The sequence below is a fragment of the Calliopsis andreniformis genome, chromosome 5 (genome assembly GCF_051401765.1).
Source record: "Calliopsis andreniformis isolate RMS-2024a chromosome 5, iyCalAndr_principal, whole genome shotgun sequence".
Taxonomy (NCBI): Eukaryota; Metazoa; Arthropoda; class Insecta; order Hymenoptera; family Andrenidae; genus Calliopsis; species Calliopsis andreniformis.
The window spans coordinates 8194935-8220553 of NC_135066.1; the positions used below are offsets into that span (position 1 = coordinate 8194935).

The 25619-nt window shown below is 41.5% G+C and overlaps 1 protein-coding gene across 1 annotated transcript in view; it reads right to left on the reverse strand.

Moving 5' to 3' along the window:
* The window catches only part of LOC143179358 (ubiquitin carboxyl-terminal hydrolase 48), a 67852-nt gene that overhangs the window by 7808 nt on the left and 34425 nt on the right, over nucleotides 1-25619 (reverse strand). Inside the window, exons 14-16 of the mRNA XM_076378548.1 lie at nucleotides 21092-21222; nucleotides 19820-19939; nucleotides 16168-16293 (exon numbers count right to left, since the gene is read on the reverse strand). Of these exons, the coding sequence (XP_076234663.1) occupies nucleotides 16168-16293; nucleotides 19820-19939; nucleotides 21092-21222 (377 nt within the window). The remainder of the gene's footprint in view (nucleotides 1-16167; nucleotides 16294-19819; nucleotides 19940-21091; nucleotides 21223-25619) is intronic.

Sequence of the window (25619 nt, forward strand, 5' to 3'; positions counted from 1 at the left end):
AGAAGACGAGGTTCGCAGGCAAAAACCGTGGCCTCCCTTAAACGCGGCATTCAAGACGCCTCGTATGCATTATGCACCGGCGGCACAGCTCGAGTTGCACCACTTACCAGCGGCTGCATCCTCGCGTTTCGAGCAGAGGCTGCCGCTGCGGCGGGAAAAAAATTTACGTTAAAGCCGAGCACCGCGAGTCTTTGCTTCGCTGTCGGGGATTAAGACATTCTCGAGCTAATAATTTTCATCCTCCGCTCGGAAATATTTTGTCCGTTGCCCCGCGACTCACCTTCTTCCTCCGACTTCTCCCTTCACCCTCTCAGCGCGAGTTGCACCGAGTCGTTCGCAGAAACTGCCCCCAATATGAATACAAAAGCTTGCAAAGCTTCGGTACCAGCGAGATTAGTAGACACGGATCGAATATCGTAACACAGTCGAATTTTCCTGCGGACAATTGGTGTCAGTCGAGAGAAGCGACGCGCCCGAAGGTGCTTGGCACGAAAGCCAGCTCTACAATTATGAGCCATAGCACGTCGGGGCGAGCCTCGTAACGAACTCACTATATTGCCGAGCGTTTCGAAACTGGCCGCGCGTAGACTCTTTGCCTGACCCCCTCGTACCCCCATTCCACTGCACTCGTTCCGCGGGCCAGGAGGGGTCTGTTGTTAGGCCTGAGAATAATGTTTTCGAGATGAAAGAAACAATGTTCGGGGAACTTGCTGTGCACAGTGTGTTCCTGATGCCACTATCGCTGGTGATCTTGGTCGCGAGGAACTTCGCGAACGACTAACCCTTGGGCGGGTCGGTTCAGTGGAGATTGAGTATAGTTTTGTTGATTTTTATAGGACGAATGGGTTTAATGTGATGGTAGGGATCACGATATACAGTAATATTATATATATGAACTGATAGGAAGACAAAAGGGCTAAGATAATAGAATTTTGGGATAATGGAACAATCACTTTTTTTGGGTATTAAACTTCGCTTATTTAAGTAGAAATTTCATTTCAAATCTCCATTACGAGAGAAATTTTTCTTTTAGTCAGTCATTACAGAAGAATAACTTGTAAGAGATACATAAATAAGCTTCAGACGAAATTTGATGACTACAAATTATTGGATCTTATACTATTCAAGAGAAAATGTGTACCTGCAACTTCACCAATAGTAGATAAGTATATTTAATATTTCTAGCAACAAATGTATTTATTTTTAATTTCCCTTATCCTCCATAGTCCTTCATAGCCCTCCTCCTCTTTTTGTATTTTTATTTTTCCTTTTTCTATTTCGAGAAATATCGAAATTGATATATCAACAAATATTTCTAAACATCGGTATCCCCGAAACCACTTGAGCTGTCAAGATCAACAGCAGACTTAGGGAGAATCTTGTGCTCTACTTTCCCCACGCAACAATTCCTCGTGCTTTCCTCGGGCTCATCACGAATGCGTGTCTTAAGTTATTCCCAGGCTGTCTCCAGTTATTTATCTGTCTACACCAAAGGGGTGAATCTCACCCCTCCCTTGTGACCGCGTCTTAATACGCGCCGCAGAGTAAATAAACTCGCTGCTCCCTTCGCGCGCTATCCGACACTCGTTCGAAAATTAAATTAATCCCCTGCAATCGCGTCATTACCCGACTATCAACGCTTAATAAAAGAAAAAACGAAGGGACAAGGAAAGTATGACATAACGAAGCTCCTGAGGGAACTTTTCATTATTTTTTTTAATAAATACAAATTAACCAACATGTGAATAAAAATATTTGTAGAAGTAAATAGACAAATTGACTTTAAACCTACTGTGGTTAATGAGACATATATATTCTACTTATTTGTTTTCTGTTATCGCGCCTAGAATGATGTTAGAATCCTAGTCAACGAAAGAAACATAAGAATAACAGATACTCAAAAAATTATTGAGCCACGGAAGAATTAAACAACTTCATACAGTATTAAAAAATAGCAACTTGGTTATTAATTTGTATCACACAGATACTACACCCTTCTTCAGGAACGTGTCGCTAGAATCAGCTTTGAAATACAAAAATAGAAGAAAATTCGGCGAACGAGATAAAAGAGTAACTCAAATTCTCATTCTAGATCAGACAGTCGAACTTCAAAGGCAAAAGAAAGCGAAAAGCTGCGAGAAGACTTAATACGAAGGAAGTTACGTGGTGGAAGACCGCACAGTGTATAAATTCAAAGTAGATTAATATTGTCCCCGCGACTGTCGCGGCGGCAAACTTATGGCGCTAATTCGCTGGACGAATTATTACTCGGGGCTGCCTCGAGTCAGCCCCACCGTGTGTTTTGCCAAAAGGAGAGGGGAAAGGGGCGCACTATCGTTAATAGAAGTCGTACGTGCCCTCCACAGAATACCAGAGGCGACGTGTCTTTGGATATTAGTACTCGCTTCATGCTAAATTCCAGGAATCCAATGCTTATCAGGTTCTTTCTTCTTCTCTTTGGAACAGTGTAATCTATTGAGTTCAACGCACAACTGTTTACTTAAGCTCATTTATATACAGCATTATGCAAATGAATGTGAACATAATGATTACTTGAGATTTTCATTTGTGGCAGAGATGAATTCGTTCTGTGCCAAAAGGTGTGCGAAAACTCATTGACATCAAGGAACTTGTTTCTAGCTATAAAGTAAACATAACGTATTGTAGTTTTAATTAGAACTGATCTTCTGAATAACAAGGTATCTTCGCAGTACAATAATATGTGTTCATATTAATTCGCACAATACTGTAACTGTGTAACTGATCAAAACGTCGCCTGAAGTATTGACTTATTCTACTTGAATCTCATCCTAGAAAGGCGGAATCACCACATTGATCGAACAGTGGGAGCTCAAGTGCAAACCTTCAGGGATTGGAAACCCGAAATAGGAAGAGATTCATAAAAAGATTTCGAAGATTTAGAAATAAAAAATTTGAATATTTGAATATTTGAATATTTGAAAATTTGAATATTTGAAAATTTGAAAATTTGAAAATTTAAATGTTTAAGAGCAAGTCATATTTACTCCTTAACCCTTTCTGGCCCAGGATATGGAAATGTAAAAATACAGTTCAAAATCAGTTTCTTCAATGTATGCAGCAGCATAGGGTAACAAGCTACGAAAATGTGATTTCAGTTTGGAACCACCATTGTGCCACAAAGAGTTCACTCTCTGACGCACACAATACAGAAATTTAAGTTTTGTTCATCGAAATCGAACTGATGTAAACACTGTAAAGGAAGAGTTCAAACAATTTTCGTTTACACATTAATCTCAATGACTGTATACAATCCTTATGCGAAGAAATTTATAGAAAAAGATGTTTCATTAAAAATTCTAAATTGCCTCAAAAGAATAGCCACCTTAAGCCCCATTCAGCTGTACTCCAGTAATTTCGCGCTCCCGATAAAAAACAAATTTGCATTGTCATTCTAATCGTCAGGAAAGGGGGGAAGGGGGAAGAGGACGACGAGATACCCACGGAGATCTCTTAAGAAAATTAAGGAGACCCTGCATTGTCTCTTGCTTCGCGGAAACCTCGAGAAGAGGAGCGTAGACAACAGCTGTTTAGCATCCCCCGATGAAAAAGTCGGGCCCTTAATTATTCAAATTATTTCCAAGATGGGCCATCGTTTCTCCGTCCCAGCCACACCGTGACGGATATTCTTGTACTCCTCTCTGTCTACCGGGTGTGAAGCAACTGTACAGTGGTCCTCTCATCCGGTCGAGAATCGGCCGAAAAGAAAAGGCACAACAGCCACTTTGTACCGGGCCGACGAACGCTGTCTCAACTTTTACTTTTGCAGCGTGCAAAAATCGTTTGGGGGAGGAAGTGAACCGTTTGTTTCTCTTAAAACACTTCCTGTCAATTTTACGGATCGTTACTTCTGTAGGATGACCAGTCCTTTGGTAATTAAGAGCAATTAAATTGTCTTCAGTTCGCGTTACATGCTGTGCTACCTGTTTTTTGAATTTACAAAAATTTTACTCGTTTGGATATCTTGAGATATGTTAATGTACGCGTTTATAAATTTAATGATAATCATATAAATATGTCGTATAATAATATTACAATAAATATTGTGCAGTATATAATTTTCTATTCTCAGAAGTAGTTTTCTTAGTTACATCGTTGATAAGACGAAATTGTATGTTTCCTTGCTATGTTCTTGATGTTAGTGAGCCATGAGTCTATAGCGAGAAAATACTGTCATACTAAGAACAATAATGACTGTAAGCTAACTCAGTGATTCTAGATTTCATCGTTATTTAAATTCTTTGCGTCGACTTTTCATTTTTCTCTCGTTTGCCTTCATTCTTCTTGTAGCAACGCATCAGATTCATCCAAGATTGAGGTCAAACTTGGTCACTGAACGGTATTCGTGACGTTACCATCGACGGGCGTAGCAAAAAGACGGAAAAATGAACGAATGCTAGGTTCCAATCGAGCGGAAAACTCATCAGTCACTCCCACACACAACACCTTCTCGTGGTATTTGTGATCGTCTAAAAACCCTTTCTCCTTCGTCTAATCTCTACCTCCGACGTTACCCTTTCGCCTTTTTTCGACCCCCTCGCTTCTTTTTTCTGTTCATTACGACACCCTAATCCAGTCTTCGACGCGACGCTCTAACCCATTCACGATGGGGTTTCTGGGTGATATTCGGAAATATCTGAGTACGTTTGGAGATATCGTTTGTTATAGAACAAGGTACCATGCTCAAAATCAGAACAAAGACCCAAATAGAATTACAAATATTAATTCTACCAAGTAGAATTCATAATTCTACCAAACAGAATTATTAATATTAATTATTAATATTAATTTGTGTTTTTATTAAAAAAATACGGTATTTTCTGATGAACTTATTAGCGGATAAAAATGGCCCAACTCAGGTCGATGTTTATGGAGACTCATTTCACGCAATTCGATGTGGAATGACTCGTAAATGATGCCTAAAGCAGAAGGAAAGCGAGGGGCAAGCATGTCGAGAATCACTTTAGACACGTCGCCTATCAAGAGCCGAACCATGCTTCCGGCAAAGCACAAAGACCGCCTTCATGCGGCGGCACATCGTCCTCCTCCTCGTCATCGTCTCTGCCGTCACATTCTTTGACGACGACCAAGTAATCGGGCCTGTTCGCTCTTTCGAGAGACCAAGCGATTCGTTAATTACCACGCTGCCACGACGCGTCTGTTCTACGTTCGCGATTCTCAATGGATTTTCACTTTAATCGGACTGTTTGACGTCGTTCGTTATCGAAGACACATTCCTCGAATCGAGTATGGGAACTGTGATCTATGTGAGGTAGGGAACAAATTTGTAAAGATATCATTAACTACTCTGATTTAATTGAATCAGTGAAATCAGAAATAGCAGACTTGGGAAGACTTGAATATTATTAAATAAAATATTTAGGGACTGATAGATTTCGAAATAATTATACACTGCTGTGTTTGTTTGAGAGTAAACAGGCTTACATCATAGAACTTCCCTTATTCTAAGTTTGATAGTTTATTCTTCTGAAGTAGATGAACTAACATGTAACCTCATTTCAGTAATTAGACCACGCACCATTATTGTTGCTGAACTTTCTAACAGAAAGAGTATAAACAAGTACGCGGAACTATTCTCTAAACGTTAAACTCCGTGGTGAAAGACGATAAACTGACAACTCGCGACCATTCAACGCCCTTTGCACCCCCGAATAGAGGGTAAGGGACACATCCTGGCAAATTGCGGGCTGTGAAAAATCGCGAGCAGTTCGACCCCCTAAGAAGAAGGGTCGCATAGCGAAGACAATTCCCGAAGAACCTCCATAACAACAATTAAAAGGATCAGGCGTTAATCAATAAACACAAGCTCATTTAAAAAACACAAATCCACAAAAGCAAATAAACCACAAAAGAAACAAAGAAAAATAACTCGACAAAGTTAACGATTTCCATGGAAAAACCAGCAGGTACTTTAAGAAGCTTAAAGACAATTAAACACAAAATATCGATGGCAAATAATTTCAGAAAGACAGGAAGCTATCCCCAAAAGCGGAAAATACAATAGAAGACACGAGAGAAAAGAAGGAGGACAGGGATAGGTATCAGGGTGAAGAGTAACCCTCGAGGAGACACGCAGATAGTCAGCGGTCTTAGCGTGTCGCTTAGCACCCTATCTGGCAGGATCTTCTACAGGGTCCAACCCCTCTTCAGCCCCCCGGGGGCTGCGTTTGTCGTGAGCATTACTCACTTTCTAGACGCCTACTTGCGAACCCCATCGTCGAGCCGTCCCCGAGGCTCGCTGACTACATTAGGGGACAAATCTTCCAGCGCTCGGCCCAGCCAGGATTTGGAAGGGGGTGGCGGTGGCCCTGATGTCACCCTCGCGCGCAGACTGGACACTTTCCTCGGCCAGGACGGCCGCGTGTACACGCAAGCGTGGACGAGAGCTGCGGCGATAGGCGTGAATCCTTCCCACAGATTTATGGCCTCGCACTCGCGAGCTTTCGCGATAACCAGGGGGTGGCTTGGCCCTCTGATGAGAGATCTCTCGATCCCTGACCACACGGATACGTGTTCACGAAAGTAGAGGAAATACTTGCGGGATGGTTTTGATAAGTTGCACACTGGTTGATTCGACTGGCTTCCTGATTTGTAAGTGGTTGTGAGATTCAGAATGTTGTAGGTGAATCTTGAAAGATTAAATAGGTAGTTATTAATATCTATTATAAGTATCTAGTAATGATCCAGGCGAGGAATTTTGTTCAGAAAGATGGAAAATGAAAGAATGTTAACTGGTTTAGAGAGTAACGGGTAATTAACTTAGAGGAAAGAAAGATATAGAGGGAAGATTTTTGTAAGACGTTACTGAAGTCAAAAACTTTAATCGCCAATATCTGGAAAATAAAAATATGTGTAATTTTGTATTAAAAACACAGAGAAGTTTATCCACTCAACATATGGGAACGATTTTCCTCCTAAATTCAAGGTTACACCCCCATAACAGAGAACTCCCCCTGCACAACAAAAACAGATCGCGTGCCACAGCGCAAGTCCTCGAGCCACTGGTCCGTCATTTCACCGTCAGTCCCGTGCGAGAAATGCGCGAAACTTGACTCTTTTTATCGAAAAAAGCTATCGATCAACCGACTACCTTATCCGCGAGTCAGCTGATTAGAGCTGCGGCGCTGGCGCGCCTGGGCAGGCCAGCGAAAAAAGGGGCCCCTGGTCGCACCGTAAAATCTTCAGTGGAATCTTCATAAGAGATTAACGAGATCCACGTGTCTGGTATTATCGGCACGCAACCGAGAGACCACTTGTTCGCGGGAGCAACCTGTAGAGGCTGCTGGCATACCGCACCGCGTACGAGAAACGAGCGAGGAATTCAGGGTTAGCTGCGCGGCCAAATATAGATCGGAGTGTATGTGGGAACACGTGTACACGGCCATAAATATACATCTTCGCGTTTCGTGAGCGCAACGAGCGACCGAACTGCAGATGCGCCTCGCATAATTGGTACACTGCGCCATGCATTGGCTATGTGACACGGGAAAAGAAAAAAACAAACTTTTCTATTGATACTAATGAACCTCGGAGAAATGTTTGAGTGTTTGAAGATAGTTCTTACGACTGAAAGGAATTAGTAAAAGAATGAACGAACTTCAACTAAGTTGTCCTATTATAAAGTACTAATTTCAAGTCTATTTTCAAAATTACATTCCCATAGTCTATAATATTAATGAAAGTCTGCAGAATATTGGAACTGTTATTCGATATGTTCTCCATACATTTAAATTCCCCATAAATGCACAAACGTTCGCGATTTAGTAATAACAGAAAAATGAGACTAATATTTCCTCCCTGGAACAAGAAGAGGCGAGAAGGGGTGGCAGGCCCCCCCGAAATTTGGTTCACCATGAATTTTTCGATCGCGAGCCAATTCCCAGCTGCGCCCAATATGAGATTCGTCCCCAGCATACGAGATTTTTTTCTTCCGTTCCTGCTGTTCCACCCCCGATGGCCCCGATTTTTTGCCGACTCGTTTCGGTCACTCGATTTTCGCCTTCTAGCCTAGCCTAAGTTAATATTAATGGGAATATTTATGGGCGCGGGTCAACGGTGGTCACCGCCAGAGCGCCGCTGATAAAAGGAAATCTGAAAATGCCATGATTTATGGGCCCCCGCCCCCTCTGTCTTTTTTCCTCCGCGGCATATCGAGTTTCCCTTAAACGGTGAATAAGTTACGGAGGAAGCTGCATTTTTGTTTGAACGCCATATACATCGTGGCGCTACGCTTCCTGGACGCCCCTAGACGCTTTGGAAACAACCGAATCACGCGTGAAATCGAAGCCTTCCTCGGCCAGAGCGTCAATTAAACGGCGATTTGATTCCTCCAGTTCGATCTTAGCGCACCGTGTCGAAGGGATCGAACGAGAAAATAATTGTCTTCTTTGGTGAAAAGCATTCATCTTTGACTAATGTAAAGAAATTCGACTAGTAGTTTCGCTTTAAGTAGAATAGGCCTCAATGTTGTCTTGGATTATGGTAAGTAGAAAAGGAAAACGAAATACAGACTTCGAAAAATTTTGACGTGAGTCACACTTGTATTAATTTTTGTTAATGATATTATTCTAGTAAGAAACTCAAATAGGTACAAACTTCAGAATATTTACAGAAGACCATGTTTTTCTTTATTTTTCCAGTTACAAACATCGAAGACAGACATATGATTGGAACAAGATCACACGTTAAAGTATCACTCGTGTGCATCAGGTCTAAAAGAGACAATCTTATAAAAAAATCGCTTCAGCTTTTCATCAAAGGAAATATTAATACCAAATACTCTCTGTGACCAACACCTTCCACCACGACTCACAATTACACCCGAAATCTCAAACACTTTCACATTGCCGAATCGAACAAAGAACGAAGAACAAAGATCCGAAGCATCCCTCCATAATAATCGATCCATTAATTCACCTGCTAATAATTACATAATTACTATCCAATTAATTTATACCTTTTTCCTTTACTGAAATTAGCTCTGACGGGGACGGCGCGCAAAATCAAAGGCGCAAGGACTCGAAACACTCGCGGCAGTCCCTAGAACAACTGCCTGACGCGTGTACAAAAACTGCGAACGACACCAGCCCCAGCTTCTGACGGTAAGTAACCCCGATATCCCCATACACCACCGACACCCCAATAATTAAAATACCGCTGAAAATTAATCCCCCATTAATTGTTCGCCGCTAACGCTGCGAACTGCGGTGGTGAAGTCGTAATAATTACACGGGCTGTTGAAATATCGAGCCTCTATTAATTGCCCACTTTCGTTAACCGCTACATATCGACATTGTAGTCAGAGCCGCGGGCTCGTCCTTTTTTCTCCCACTGGGTTGGAAGACCGGTAGCCGGAGATCGGTAGCCGGAACACCGTAATTATTATCCTTAATTGTCGAGCCTTTCGTGGATAAGATCGAAGAAAGGGTTCCCGAGGAGAAAGAGGTCCTTCGAGGCCGATCGTCCTGTCTGACACGGCCCCTCTCTGTCGGCCAATCACCGACCCCGGTTCCTTCGCTCACGGACCCTCTCAGAAATAAATCAATTAAGCCGATGCAGGCTTAAAAGGCATCGTCATCATCATCGAGTTCGCTTCGAGCTGAAAATAATCGAGCCTACCGAACCAGAGGAAGAGAAAGAGAGCGAACGAGAGAGATTCTTTACAACCGCTTAAGAGGCTTCGATGTGTACACGACGGATAGGCAATATCAGCATTGCGGATCGTAAAAATCGCGAATCCATCGAGGTATGTACTTTGCATGGACAGCTTGAGGGTCTTTCGTTTAGACACGAGATTGGAGATTAATCTATTTCAGCGTGCTGGATCGGCGAATAGTCGATTAATTCGCATTTCATTGTCCGCCTGTAGTTTTAAGATGGCTCTTTGAATGTTTATTTTTTCCATTTTTTATATCACTTTAATAACAAATAAGGGATATTTAAGAGAAGAGTATGTATGAAAAAATCAGCACACTTCTCGGCCAGTTAAGACAGTTGGTTTCTAATGCTGTACAAATTGGTTAATATTCATCGCGACATGGGAACTTTCGATTAATTGAGTGGCCATTCATGATCGTCCTTTTCTGCACCGTCTACGGGGCCGCAAAGGACTCTTCGAAGGGTCTCGAGACATGCAGGAATTTCGTTTGCGGAATTCCACATAGTTCCGCGGCGTCTTTCGATCGAGAATTTCATTCTTCTGGCCTGCGGCGTTGCACAGCATCAAACAGATTCGAAATAGAAGCATTAACCCTAGAAAGACCGAGAGGGTTCAAACACACCATTTAGAAAATTAACTTTCCTTATCTTCAAAATATTTAAAAAATTATTTATAAAGAATCTAATAAAATCAGTGTAAGAATTGCATTCATATTTCTATTATTTAAAATTATTAATACACTCTTAAAATACGTCTCTGTGAACGTCACCTTTGGATTGAAGATATAGGTGGGCCTAGCAAGCTCTACTTCGGTCTTTTACGAAACAGTTCGACACGTGGTCTTTCAAGGGTTAAGTAACGACATACTCAGATCGAAAAAGATATCAAATTATAACTACCAACATTCCCCATACCTTCCCAAAAGTGAATACTAACATTTTCAGTTCGCCAAGTTTCGGAAGCTGACAAAGATTCAATAAGAGCCACCTTGAATTTCCTTCAAAGAGACACGGAATTAATCTACACACTTAATAGATACATTCCCAGAGGTCCAAGAGAAATTCTATTCGGGCCGATCCAAGGGACCGCGAAAGGAGCGAGGACCAGGAATAACGATGAAATTCGCGAGCGATCGTCTGATCGGAGGAATAAGAAAAGAGAAGAAAAGGGTCGGCGAGGGGCCAAAGACCAACGGGAGTGCGAGGAAGAAGGCGAGGGAATTAGGCGACCTAGATGGAGGCAAAGAAGGAAGGGAGAAAAAGGATCTCTTTCGAACAGAATAGAGGAATCCCGCGAGAGTCAAGGCACGGAGAAAAGACGCGTAAAGGAGACAGAAATGCCCGTGAAGAGAGGAAACGGGGATCGAAGGAGGGAAGATAGGCTAGAGGAGAGGGAGAGAGAAGGAGAGAGAGGAGCGCGTCCAACGCGGACATTCGTCACACGACATCAAACGCGGCTGCCGCCCGTTCGAGACTCGACCGACCAACTCTAAAGACTCCCAGTCGATCAGCCATGAAGAGATCGCACACGGGCGACGGATTCGCAAAAAAATGGGGAAAAATGAGCGGAGGGGGGAAACGGGCGTGCCGACTTTGTAAGCAATTTTGTTGTCCGCTCTCTGCTACTCTTGCCCCATTGCTTTAATTCGTCGCCGTGCACGGGGTGCAAAAGTGGGAATTAAAGCATAAAAGTGCTGAAGAAGGGGTTCATCGAATCCATGCGTCAGAGTTTCAAATCAGAAGTTCTTGCAGCAGGAGTCCTCAAGAAATAGTTACTGCATACGTATTTCGCAAGCGGCACACCTTGAGTGACGACTCACGACCATGACGTAGTTAGGTAAACAGATCATCTTTCTAATCTTAAACAATTTCCATCCTCAGAATTTCAAGTTCTCCTTATTTTCAAAGTTTCTTCCAACCATAGCATCCTTAGCATTCTAAGCATCAGATTTCCACAGTTCAGCCCTTTAGCGTATACAAGAAAAGGGTCATGGTTTCGTCATCCCTTTCACGGCCATTCACCAGGTTTCTTCTCCTGAATGGTGAACGGATTAATTGTTGCAGTTTGTTTGTAGTTAGGGACAGTAATCTGTAGCTAACTAAATTTTATACTATTATGTCTGAGTAGTTGCGTACCACAGGAACGAGAGCGCGTTTTACGATGGAAGATTTCACGAAACGATTCCTCGGCGCGGAGACGCTTCTTGGGTCCACGGTTATCTTCGTTTAACTACGAACAATTATATCCCTCAGTTACAAATTTTTTCGTAGCGTTATGACTATGATAGTGGACAACGACCATTAAAAGCAGCTAGTCGTACCATACAAGGATTTACTATCGTTAGAGTGACTGTGGGGACCAATAGGCAATGCTTGAACTCGAATAATTGCACTTATCTTTCGTCAGATAATTCGTTTACTTTTTGCGTCACAAAACTGTCTGAGATTTGTACAACATAATCTGAGGAAATAGTCCAGCGACAAGGTTAGAGTTCTTGCGTTTTTGCAAAGGGTTAAGCGCCTACGTATTAAGATATTTACCTTATCAGTTTATCAGTCACTGTCGTTCAAAGACCACCGACTCAGATTGGGTGCTCAGTAAAGACAGGAATAGGACAGTCGCCAGCGCGATCTGTACCAAAATTTTCTGCCATACAATGGTAGCAATACGATCAGTGTCCAGGGCGGGATTAGAATGGCCAACAGGGAGGTCGAACTGTACAAGTTAGCAAAAACGAGTCCGGTATTCCTGCCGTGAAATTTGCTTCGCTGTGCAACATACCAGAGCGACGTACGTTCTATCCGAACGGCGAGGGACACCGTCGAAAATCTCGCTGCACGATGAACAATGAAGAAAAGAAGGTGGTTTCCTTGAGGAGAGACCGCAAACCCAGTCGACCGTTTACATCGACTTGCGCCTCGCGAGCGTTTCAGCGCGGAAAGAACTACACGTATTATTTATTTCACGGTTTAAATTTAGACCCTTGGCTATCGGGTGTTTTTCGTTTGGCGCCATGAAAGCCATCCACGGAGAAAAATCCAGCTACGAAATGCTCAGAACGTGCGCAAGACCGATAGAATGACGGTTTTTGGATTCTTAGCCGAGATTCGTCGTCACGGTTCTTTGATCGATCTTGTGTGAAATCGTCTTCTAAAGTGGAGCAATGAATAGTGAACGACGCGTCGTTTTTATTGTAGTACTGTTTCGCGTTCGGTGAAATACCTATTGTCCGATGTAATTCTGCGCGAGGTACTTGTCATGTCAGATGTTCTGTGTATCGATTAGAAACTAGTAGCAGAGAGTCATATCAACATGTAGATAGAGGTTTTTGTTCCCCTTTTAAAAATAGTATAGTAAGCCTCCACTTATTCGATTCTGAGTTTCACTTCCCTGCACTCCATTTACAGTAAGCCAATAATAGGCTAATAATGATACAGTAATGGTACAATTTCAATAGCCACTACTAGGTCACATTTATTCATCCCTTTATCTATTTACGTATACAAACAAAAGATTAAATTAAACAAACAAACAAAAAATATAATAAATCGTGAACCCCTACAATTTTCCAAGTGATTCACATTTTGCCCAAAAATCTTCTTCATCAAACGAAATACATAACTACATCCTGTAAGACTCCATCAAGGGACGAAAACCAAAAGTGACAGTTACAATTGAGACAATTAAAATCAATGTAATTACGATCAGTAAAACCGACTGAAGAACAAAAAGATTCGGACTATTAACAGTCCTTCGACGATTTAACGAGGATTCAAGTGTAACGGTTCCAATTCACGTCGAACGGCAGAGAGCTCGACGTCAGCGAGTTGCTTTCATAAACTCAGTGGACTGTGAACGAAGGAATGCGCAGGAATGCCGGAATTATTCCGGCGGTATCGCGTCCCGAACGACAGACGGGCTGAATTTTTCTTTCGGCTGGCGGCGGCGACGACGCCAACGACAACTCTTGACCCGGCAAAAACCGGGCACGTCCACTGAATTTTTGGCTGAATCTTCGATCCTCATGGTCCGCGCGAACTGCCATTCTGAATCGGGAATGATGATCGCATATGGTTTCCTCTTTCTCTCGCCAAGATTGCATTTTTGTGATGGAATCCATAGTATCAGATTGATACTGGAAGTTAACCTATTGTCTTGGTCGTTAAGGGTACTCACTTGAGAGTTTGTCATAGTAGTCTCTCTAAAGATTCTTAGGAAGCGGTCACACACAATTATCGCGACCAATCGACGGTCAACGATCATATAATGTAGAAATAACAGGTTCAATACAGTAATTGTATCTGAGAATCTTTCAAATTAGAAGACTCATGAATGGCGTCGAAAGGATTGCTGTCAGCTAATTCAGTGGGCGAAGAAGACTTTTCGAGGCTGTATCTCGGACGAGGAAAGCTAATCTTCCTCTAGTAAGAGGCCAATTAACGCTCCTAATCTCAAGAGGCGGCGTTCTGCGCTAATCCCAAGACAAAATCGGCGGTGTGGCCCGTTATCTTGGACCATTGCCTACGTTACTTATCCATTGTCTACGGCTTAAGAGAAGCGGTGGCTAGATCTTAAATCTAAATTGCATCTGTTTGTCACTGTCCACTGCCCTCGCGCAACAAACGTATCGTTCTGACAACAATTAAGATTGGACTGGAGACGATTGAGAATAATTCCTGTATTTTTAGTACCTGACTGTTTTTTTAACCGACTGCTAGAATTAATCTTAAAATCCGACTGAAGAATTGAAATTTTCTCTGTAATGTGGAACATGTTGACTTCTTGTTCTATGATCTTTCTAAAGACCTAAATGACTGCTGTCGGGTTTTCAAGTATCTAATCTCTAGGGATTAAATAATATCACAAAATTATTGGAAGTATCTAATCGTGTGCGAAATCGTGTGTGAAATATTTGTATATTTATTATGTACATACTTACACATATGTACAAATATTCATTTACTTATAATTTAATATTTTACTATCTGATACAGAATCATCAATGGCACACAGTTGCGAGTAGCACCACCTATCAAATTAGCGAAACACTCAAAGTGTCTCATGGTGCTTCATCTAGAATCCCTGGATCGAACTAATTGTAAGAGTGTTCCAAAATCTACCATTAATGCGCTAATCTAGCAATTCGCGAGAGAAAAGATCTGTTCCATGTTGAAAAAGTTGTAATTGATCCGCGGTCTGCCCATGGCGAACGTGGCTGACTCAGCCTCCAGTTATGTCTAGGTTCTACACATTTACGTAGTCACTAGCTATTTGTCGGACTTGTCGAGCACGTTCCGCTTCCTCCCTCTCTCGATTCCATTCGCAGAAGCATATTGGAAATTACCTCGATCGTAACTTCGCCTGATTTTTCGGATAATCACGGGTGTAGCGATCCGTTTCAATAGTGATAATTGATTTCCAACTAATAGCCTGACTAAGCACTCACAGAAATCCTTGGCGAATTAGCGATGCTTTTGCCAGGGAAAAAAGTAAAACGAGGTAACTATTGTTTCATGTTGTACTAACTTCGTTCGAATGCTACGAAAGAAAAATTGAACTAAATAAAACTAAGGGGAAAGCTTAAATTTCAGGTGAAATTGAAAACTGAATTCAAAAGATGGTTTATCCATTTGCTCGTCTCGCGAGAGAGGGACACGTCCATTGGGCCAGCCCTCCTAAACCTTTAGGACAATCCTGAAAGTCCTGCTCGAATACTTCCACGTGTGGAATGCGATGCCAGGCATAACAGAGAGAAGGAGAGAGACGAAAGGATAACGGCGTGCCTTATTAGCGAGGGCATTCTGATCGTTACCGAAACGACTGCCGCTAATTGCGTCAAAATTTCACGGATAAAGGAAACCGATACCAAAAAGTGACGAAGCCGAGTAATTTCGGCCGTTCGCGCGACTCAAAGCACTGGGTTCCTTGTACAATGCTTCAAGACAAAGTAAGGGAAAGTTGCTTTTTCATTGTTAAGGAATTGTCATGAGTTTGTTCATGAGTTTCTTGAAGGGCGGTGACGAAGTTTTAAGGACTTGTTTGCATTCATTTCGTGATTTAACCTGAGCATATTTACTGATAACAGTTTCAATTTTATACATGTATATACATAGGTGTATTAGGTTAAGGAAGCTCAGATAAAATTCTCTAGAATTTGAGAGGACCTCAGTTAGGAAATTTGTGATAGATAAATACAAATGAAGCAATCATTGAAATAATCACTTTTTCAAAAGAAAACATTTAGTCTGTTATCGAAATGTTAATTGGAGAAGAATGAACTAATCTCATGAAGAAACACCCACATAATAGTAATATGCGACTGTTTTTGCAGTTATTCATTCCCGCAAACTTTAAGCTGAATTTTGCTGATGGTTTTCAAATTCAAACACGGGTCACAATAAAAAATTAATTACAAGTGCAAACAAGGTTAGTAAGAAATTTAATCCTACCTTTAAGGTGAGAAGTGCTCCAGGAAATATACCAAGCGATGCGAGACTTTGACTGTGATCGGTGAGTTCATGTTCGCCTAGCATAAGGTGTTGATCATATGGCCCCGCTCCACAAATTTGCATGGTCTGGAAAAGAAGAAAAAAAGATAGTTCAGTACTAATGCGACCAGAATAATTTCCCTAAGAAAAATAAACTTCATAGCTATGCGTAACATATATTCCCTGTCTTATGTTATCCCTAAATAATCAACAATTCTTAGACCTTGACACATTCATCTCCACCGTCAGATGCAGTGAACATAATTTCGTTCTTCTACTTCACACAAACTCGTTTCATTGAAAGTATAGGTAATTAGTGGATAAAACTAAGAATTACTATAATTGCTTTTAAGAATCTGCTACTGAAAAAACGAGTGCTTTCCCTGTAAGACGAAGCTCTCATTCTCTCAGTTCGTATATTCCTTACGTCCTCCCTTTTACAGTTTCTTACCTGTCCTCCCAGGGAACTCATAACAAATCACATGGCCAAGCCTCTAAATTTGTGTACAGTGTACAACAAATTCTTTGGGACAAATGAAATTCCGGAACTCCGCGTTCTTCCTTCTCCAGGCATTGAACTCTGAAGTCCATTGCATGGGCGTAAGAAAGAAAGAGAAGGGCAGAGGTGTAAAGGAGGAACAGAGATGAACAGAGCCGCATCTCGAAGTCGGAATCGAGGAGCATGCGTCCAGGTAATTGCTTAATTTGTGGAAGCCGCCGCGAGAACGGTTTCGCGATGCCCTTCGTCCAGTTCCTTGGTACAGGGGACCAGCTTCCATGGTGTAAACGCGCGGGTTTTCTGTTTTACGAGCGAGTAACCAGCGGGAAAAAGAGCCAAGTCAAGGTAGAAAGGTGAAAGGAGGTGTACACACGAAATACCCTGTTTGTACCGTGAACCACTGGGTTCAACTCTTGGCAGAACACTTTTTCTCTTTATCATGTCTTTTTCCCACCCCCTGACAACTCTGACAGTGACTCTGTGATTCGCCTGTTCGCGAAAATTTTAAGATATATTCCAGAACGACTTCGGCAAATTTTATTTGACAGAACAATAAAAAGTAATATTTTGTGGAATTGCACTATACATACAGACTGTCGTAGAACTGGTAGCACAAGCGGAAAGGGGGTGATTCTATATGAAAAATTATGCCGAAATTATAGAATAAACTTTTTTGATGTCGTGTCTCGTTTTCGAGAAAACTAAGTTTGAATTACGTACGGAAGTATAATTTTGTGTGGTTGAAAGGTATACGAGAAAAGGACCATTCTCGAACGGAACTCTTGGTCTGACCAGTGCAATGATTATTTCTACAGTAAGCTAGAAGCATTCCCTTTCCCTGTGGTGGACACATTCGCGACTTGTGACAAGGAATCTGATAGAAAGTAATACTTACAGGCGGCGATCCGAGTCGTAACAGTTACGTAAAAGGATCCCTAGTGGAAGCGCGTCGACTCTATTGTCTCGATTTGCTTGCTTACTCGCGACTTATCTGCATTCGACCATGAAATTCGACTACTTTTTGCGATCTGGTAAAAAGCAACCAGCACTCATTTTTGTCAAACGCGAACAACAATCACCCTGCTGCGCTTTCCAAGCAGAATCGTCGTCTAATCGCCTGCTGAAGCTTCGTGCCTCGACTAATAACCCATCGATCAGCGGTTCGTGTCAATGTTAGAAAACGAACCGACAGCAACAGCGCCGCCTCGAATTTAAGAGTTTTACTACTGCTGGAGGGCAATTATTGCGGTAAAACCCGAGCCAACTTCGGTTTCTGCGATTTTTTTGCCGGAAATCGGGAGAGACAAATCCGTGAAGTTGTTGATGAGAAGAAAGATGCTCGAAGCTGGTTATTTTTCTTGTTGCCTGTCGTTATATCCGATTAACTCGCTCTGGTTTCGAGTTATTCTGTGCGTACACTGACTCATTCTGCAGATGCAAGGAAGTTTTAATAGAAGAATTTTTCTGTATGGAAATTGAGTCACGTTTGTGGGAAAAATGGAAAAGTTATATGAAATATCTGAAGAATTTTTAAGGAAATATTATACGACATTCTGCGTACAAAAAACTAGAGTCATTGAAAACATAGTCTATATAGTGAGTCACGCAACTGTATCATCTGAATTTTTTTAAAACTATTTATTACATGAAAAAATGTTGACTTCGACTAGAACCTACTGATATTGAATATTTCTAAACTGAATATGACCTTACTTGGAATTTAGAAACAAGGTATGACGTACATTGTCGGCCAAAAGTATGGGACCACAGCCGTACAGTTAGTAAAAGAGTACAAATTACTTGTTAGAAATTTGATACATAACAGGAAAGATATAACAATAAACAAGCCACCATATTAAATGTAGATAGAAGCTAAAAGGAGTAATCCACATTAGATAACATAATAGAAAGTAATAAGAAGTCAGCTGGTCCCACACTTTCGTCCAGCGGTGTATATTCCCAACGTTCATTATAAAGTCTTTTACACTTAAATGTGAGCAATAACAAAGCCATATTCCACAGAGCATATCAGACTCCGTGCCCACAGGGTGAAAATAAAACCGAAGTAAAACCCTCCGGAGGCAGTACCCTATGAATGAAATAGCTTTGTTCCTCCAAAGAAGAAATTCACCCTGCCACGTTCGAAGATCATCACCGTAATCTGCATCTGGAGGTGTTCGAGATCCTCGGGCCGATTCGAGCCTCTACATGACTAAATTACACGAAAACTCGCTTACAGAGAGAAAGAAGGAGAGAGAATTGAATAGCCATCGGGGTGTGGAACGGGGCAGAGTCGAACGAACCAGAGTGGAAGCGGAGTGAAGCTCAGAGGCCTGTTATTAGCGCGAGGTTTATGCTCTTTCGGCTTTTTGCCGGTGGCCCCGAAGGAGATGGAGAAAGAGATGGGCACAGCCTCGCAATATAAATACGCTTAATAGTTTAAGCACACTGCCGGGGCTCGGCCGTATGCTAACCAGCCATAACTACGGCTTTACTACTTTCGTCCACCGAACACGAGAACCTGCCCGCGGAGTGTCTGACTTTCAGCGGGGCCGTCGTTCTCCGCCCGAAAACGGCTCGGTCTCGTAAAACACGGCTCCTTTCTCGGACCTCTGCCGTAATCTCTTTCAATTACCGCGCAATCACTGTCATTGTCAGCAACTGATCGATTGAGGCGCGTACGGTTTAAGCCTGTTGCGATTTAATGCCTGAGCACTGTGAACTGTTTGCACGGTGGGTACAATGATACTGTGTTGAGTGTAATAAAAGAATCGATAGTATTGGTACCAGTCTGTATGGATGAACTTGGTATGGAGTAGTATCGAAAACGAAAACATCGACGAAGTACATATCGATACCTTTTTGATATCTATATGAAGGTATCGATAACTGTTTTATATTTCTAGCAAAATAGCTACCTCTACAGAAATATTAACACTAATGTTTTAATATGAATTAAAAATATTATCATTTGTGAGATGTTTGTACTAATTCAAGTGATTTTGTGTTTTAATAACAATTGCGTTATTTATAATTAGAAGTGTATAGTGGCATAAATAGTAAGCTTCTATCTGAAATCTGTGGAAGAATAAAATACGACAGCATTGCACTCACCATTAGTTTCAGTTCCTTCAGCGTAATCTCTGAAGAAACCTTGAACTCGTGGGATCCTTTCAAGTTCCTCCGAGTCCTCGATGGTCTTGTGTTATTTATTTTAGGTCTCTTTGCGGCCACCTGTAAGACAACAAAAAAATAAAGGTAGTACTTAAATTAAATAGCAAAATGTCTATAAAATTAGTGTAGTATTAAAGTGATGGTCACCAAGGACCAATACTTGAAACTGACAATGCTCTTTTAGCAGCATTGGTAATAAGGAAACATTAACATTTATCGACTTTTAGACAGTTTTAGCGCAGTTACAATTCAATGTAAAATGACAAGTGTATTATTAAATCATGAAACATGGTTTCATTAGTACGTAGGGCTATGAAGGGATGTAAAAAATTCCGGAAGATTGCTTTACGTAATCATGTTTACCATCGAACAACCAATACCGAGTTTTTATCTTTCTTTCATTATTTACTTTTAATCTCTCTTTCACTGAGGTACATATCCATGAGTACACGTTATTTTTCTATTTTCCTATCTAATCTCTCGTTATCCATTCTATATCATATCACTTATCCATTCTGTACCTTATCACTCTAGACAGTCAATAGAAAACAATTATCATTCATTTTTTTTAATTTTACCTTCATTTTTTCAAGTATTCTGTCATTCAACAATTCGTCAGTAATAAAATAAGATACAATTTTGATAAAAAAGTTAATTCTAAAATAAATATTACGAAAATCTTAACACGGTTCATAAATGATGGGTCATAAATGGCGTCGACCACTCACGTCGCTCTCAGCTCTTAGGCGTGAGTCCAAGTTCGAGAGTTAATACACCTTACAAAGTCGCCTCCAGCCTGACATAAGGGTACAAAGAGTTAACGCGCATCAAATTATTTTAGCGTAATGTTACGCTGTCCCAATGGCTTCAGTGTTTATAAGGGTTAATGCTACTCGAAGTCAAAGAACCGAACAAAAGCAAAGGGGCTAATATTCGGGGACTGAGTGAGGGAGCAGGTGGGCTGAAGGGTCGGCCCGTGGAAACGTAATGACGATTATTATCGTGAAACGAACGAGACCGAGCCAATCTCCTTATCGTTCGACATCAATCTGAACCGGTCGACCAGTTCCAGGACACTCTGGTGACTCGGCACGTTCACCCATTAATAAAAGTCCCATGTCGCTGATTCCTCAGCGAATAATTCATTCAGGGAACGCGTTATTTCGCTAGGGACCCAAAAGTATACGAATTTTTATGCTCATTCTCGCTCACCTCCACGTCAGTGTCTGCCTTCCCGTCGTCGTTGTCCTCCACGCATTTTACGTAAATTGTCGCCCTGTCGTACTTTAAACTCTCCAAACGTTCTTGTTCTACTCTCGCTAACATGCACGCTGCACAGATACCTGGAACAGCAATGAAAATGAAATGTGCATTTAGTTCGCTTTACATTATAATGCATTTCGAATATGATGAGTTTCATTTCAACCTCTTGAACGAGCAATTTGTTAAGGCCAAGTAGAATAATTGCATTTCATTTTGCAGATGTATTCACTTAACATATATTCAAACAAGTCAAAGACAATGCCTTAAATACCAAGAATTCCAATAAGTCTGCTACAATAGGAGAAATACCACGACACTTCTGAAGTAATCGAAACTTTTCATTAAACAGCATGAAATTTCTTCTAGTTGAAATACCATCTTTTAGGTATCTAGATAATTCGCCATTATTTTGAATTTCACAAAACAGACTTTTAAGTCCACTTTATCCAACACACGTTTCCTAATGTCGAAACCAAGTAATTTTGCGAATAATATTTGTTTGTCTTTTTCCTAAAATATATTCTCGACTTTGTGACAATCTTCTCCCGAGAATACGATATAACTATAATACCCATTCCCTTCAATATCCATTCAACACCTCCTTCATCACCCCCACCACCCACTAACCCCTCACACTAAAAAAAGAGTCAATATTTCCAATCACCCTCAAGCCCAATGCCACTAAAGTGCATCAAACACCCAGCAGCTCGTGGCCAATTTCAAGATTCCTTTAACACCCTTTCTCCCGGCGCCACCCTTCGTTAACACCCGCAGGGGTCAGATTACATCGAGCGTCCAAGTTACAAAGTCACAAGCGGGGTGGAAGTGGAGGAAGAAGGGGAACGTAGGCGGGCATTTTGACGACGACGTGGAAGCCAGTGGCTACTAGCTCCGCTGGCTCTTATCCCATGTATAATAGATTGCTTACGGCCGGTGAGATTAATACAGTAATTAATAATATACGGTGACCAGAGCGGCCGTAAGAAGCGGCCATTGTTGCTGGCCGGACAGCGCAAAAACCAGGCCCTGAACCGCTTCTATCCGACCGGCTTTCAGGAGCGTTACGTCATGTTCAGACAGTTTTCCGCTAAAGGGGCTGCCAGGCCGACCCCCGAAGGAACGCCCTGACCTCGAATGAATTCGAATGTCCACCACCCCACGTCCAAACCCCTGGCACCGCTAATTACCGGACGTGTAGCGTCGCGGTATCGCGCCTGCTTCACGCTGGATATCCCGTAAGAAGAGCCTCTCGAGCGATTACCTGACGGTGAATAACCTGTTTCAGCTCGACTCGAGCATAGTTTGAGGTGGGGTCGAGAGAGGAGCGATTCCTTAGGCGAAGAGGGTGATACCATTCACGAGACACAAGGGTTGCTTTGTTGTCTAAACCGGTGTCTACACTGAGGCAACACTGGGAACGTGTTGTCGCCTCTTGTGTAACAAATAAGAAAAATGTGGGACTCTTGGAGTATAGGTGCTAGAGACAAGGACAATTAAAAGTTGAAATGTGTACCTGTATGCTCGAAAACGCATAGGTTTTTAGTTACACGTTATAAGCTACAAAAGGTAATATATGTACTATGCAAAAATATGGAAACATCCTCTCAAACGTTCTGTAGAAGTTGACAGACTCAAAAAGCAAATAGAACATCAATTAAACACAGTTCAGTCTAATAAAGACTACGACAATTGAAAATATTAACAACTGAGGAATAGAAATTCTTAACTCACGGATTCTCACATTATGTACTACTTGCAAAGGGGAAAAGAATACGGATGCTAATTCGACCCTAATCGAACGCAAATTCTAGACAGAGACCCCCTCAATCACCGTTTCAACGAACGTGCTCCTAAATTACGCAGGAAGAATACGAACTGCTAACGAATCGAGGAACTTCGCCTGAAATTTACGATCGTGATTCCACCTTTCCAGAAGTCCCACGGTTAGATCCGAATGAAATTACAAACGTTGGATCTCCGCGTGAATTCGTCGCGCAGGATCCACGAAGAAGACAATCGATCGCACGCAGCAAGAAACAAAACGATTAGATTTTAGTTTACCACAAACGTATTAGCCGTTTCCTGAAGGCACGGACCAGGGTAGGTCGAGCGAACTACTCCGAATGAATTCAAATGTCCACCCTTGAACCTCCAATTACAGAGCTGCACGGGGACGCACGATAGGATCGTTTGCTATCGAGTTTAATCGGAAATACGAGGAACCTAAGCTAATCACGGATGCCTGGGGATGACTGAGAATCAGCGGCTACCCTGATACCCCTTTTCACAGTCTTTTAACCCCGTTACTACGCCAGTGTACATCTCCCTTTCGGTCCGCGATCGATCATGTTTCTTTAACCCCTGTGCAACGCAATGTGACTTGGAAGTTGTACCTATTACCTACACAACGAGACTGTATAAATATCTGAATGATAGTGACGAAGAATTTGTGTTTCATGTAAGGTTATATAAACAAAAGTGAGTCTATGTTTCAGGTTTTTCATAAATAATGACGTACTTTGAAACAAAATAGAGACGCAAGACGTATATATCCCAATTTGGTTTGTTTTCAAATTAATGTATAAGCTCAATAATAGGTTTTTAAACAAATCTGATTGGAAAGGGTTAATTGAGACTTGTTAAAATAAACTTAGCACAATATAATATTATTAGGTACTACAGTATTGTTCTAAGCATCACTACTGACCTATTAATTGTTATCCTTCGAACTCGCGAAGAACAAGCAAGGAAACGTGGAAGAAGGTTGAAAGTGTAGAAAAGAGATGTCTAGGAAGGAATCAGAGGAGCGTATCGCGAACAAACATCTAGCAGGGTTTTATTGGCTAATAATACACAATAGGCTGTACCAGTTGCCAATGGAGCCGAACAACGGCGTGGTTTTCCTACTGTATTTCCCTAAAGTGCCATCGGAGGGCAGTCAAACCATAAACGGGCGTCGAAAGGGGGCAAAAACTTGGAGAGGATCGAAGTTTCCTCCTCGGGACAGGGGCGAGAGCAGCGGATTCCTTCGGATTTTATCGCGTACATAGAAACGGCCCGTGCCGAAATCCCTTGTGGGGCACCGAATCGAACTTTTCCAAGAGTTCGCGACGCGATTCAGCGTCCACAATACTGAGGACGCGATGGCTTTCCTGCGAATCTACTTACAAAAATAATCTCGTTTCCGTCCCGTGGAATCGGAAACTTTCGATATGTACCATTGCTGGTAATATTAGTGATAACAAATGATGCAGTTCATATGACGTGAAGTTGATAATAATGATAATCTGATTAAGAGAGATACAAATATTATTTTTTGTAGGTACAAAATAAATTAATTAAGATTTCTAAGGTAAGGTAAATGTCCCAATACCTGGACACTTAAGTTGTTAAATGTCCTAGTAAGTGGACGACTTAAAAATGCATGTCTTGAGACTTGAATTGTATCCCAGTAGTTGAATAACTACTTTATGATACTATTTCTTGTTACTTTTGCTTTTCTTATTAAGTACATTGGAATTTAAGTTTAAAATGAAATAAAACTAATATTGATGTTCAGGTACTGGGACATGGTCGATTATTGGTACCTTTATCTCACTGAAAACAATACTGTAAGTAATTTCATTTGTAAGTTAACATCATCTGAAATAATATAATTATCAAATGAATTGGAAGATGTCTTAGCTGTGATTAACAATGAATTAATCACAGCATTAAGCTCCGATCGATCACTAAGATCAATTACACCAAAATGTCAGAAAAGATTAGATTCGACTAGTAATCTAGGTGATCATCACACTGTGATCGATCTACGAAGCCAATTACATGGCGATTGCATACTGTCCCCGAAATTAATCGAGAAACTTTGTAGGGGAAAGAAAAGCAGGAGAGATCGCAGATGCGAGAAGGATATACACCTGACACCCGATACATTAACAATTTGAGAAACTAAAGACTATCGAAGACTCGATGGAAAACCTTTTCAAAATACAAGATTTAACTTCTGCTTTCTAATTGTGTTACATTAGGTACATAAATCTTAGAATATCTGTCTATCATACACTGAAAAGAATCACGATACATTCAATAATGAAATTTGTAGTTTAAGAAACCTAGAATCCGTATTAACATGCTTTGAACGTTTTTGCCACAGAGGAAAACGAAATCGACAAACAAATTCCGCCAAAATTTCAGTGGGAGACGACGTAACAAATTGTGGCGAATTCAAGGCAACGTAAACATGAAGGAAGGAAGAAACGCATCAGCGATTTTCATAGAATCCTCGACTAATTATGGTCGATAAATCAAGAGAGCACGCGGGAAGTCGGACGTCCCGCAGGAAGAGCCACCGTGAAATAGAAACCAGAGGGGAATCAGCTTAATAGTGAGATGGGACACGCGGTGCGAGGGATAAAAATTGGAGTAAAAGAGGGAAAAAAAAAGCATGAACGGGCGGGACATATTCAGAGAAAACTCA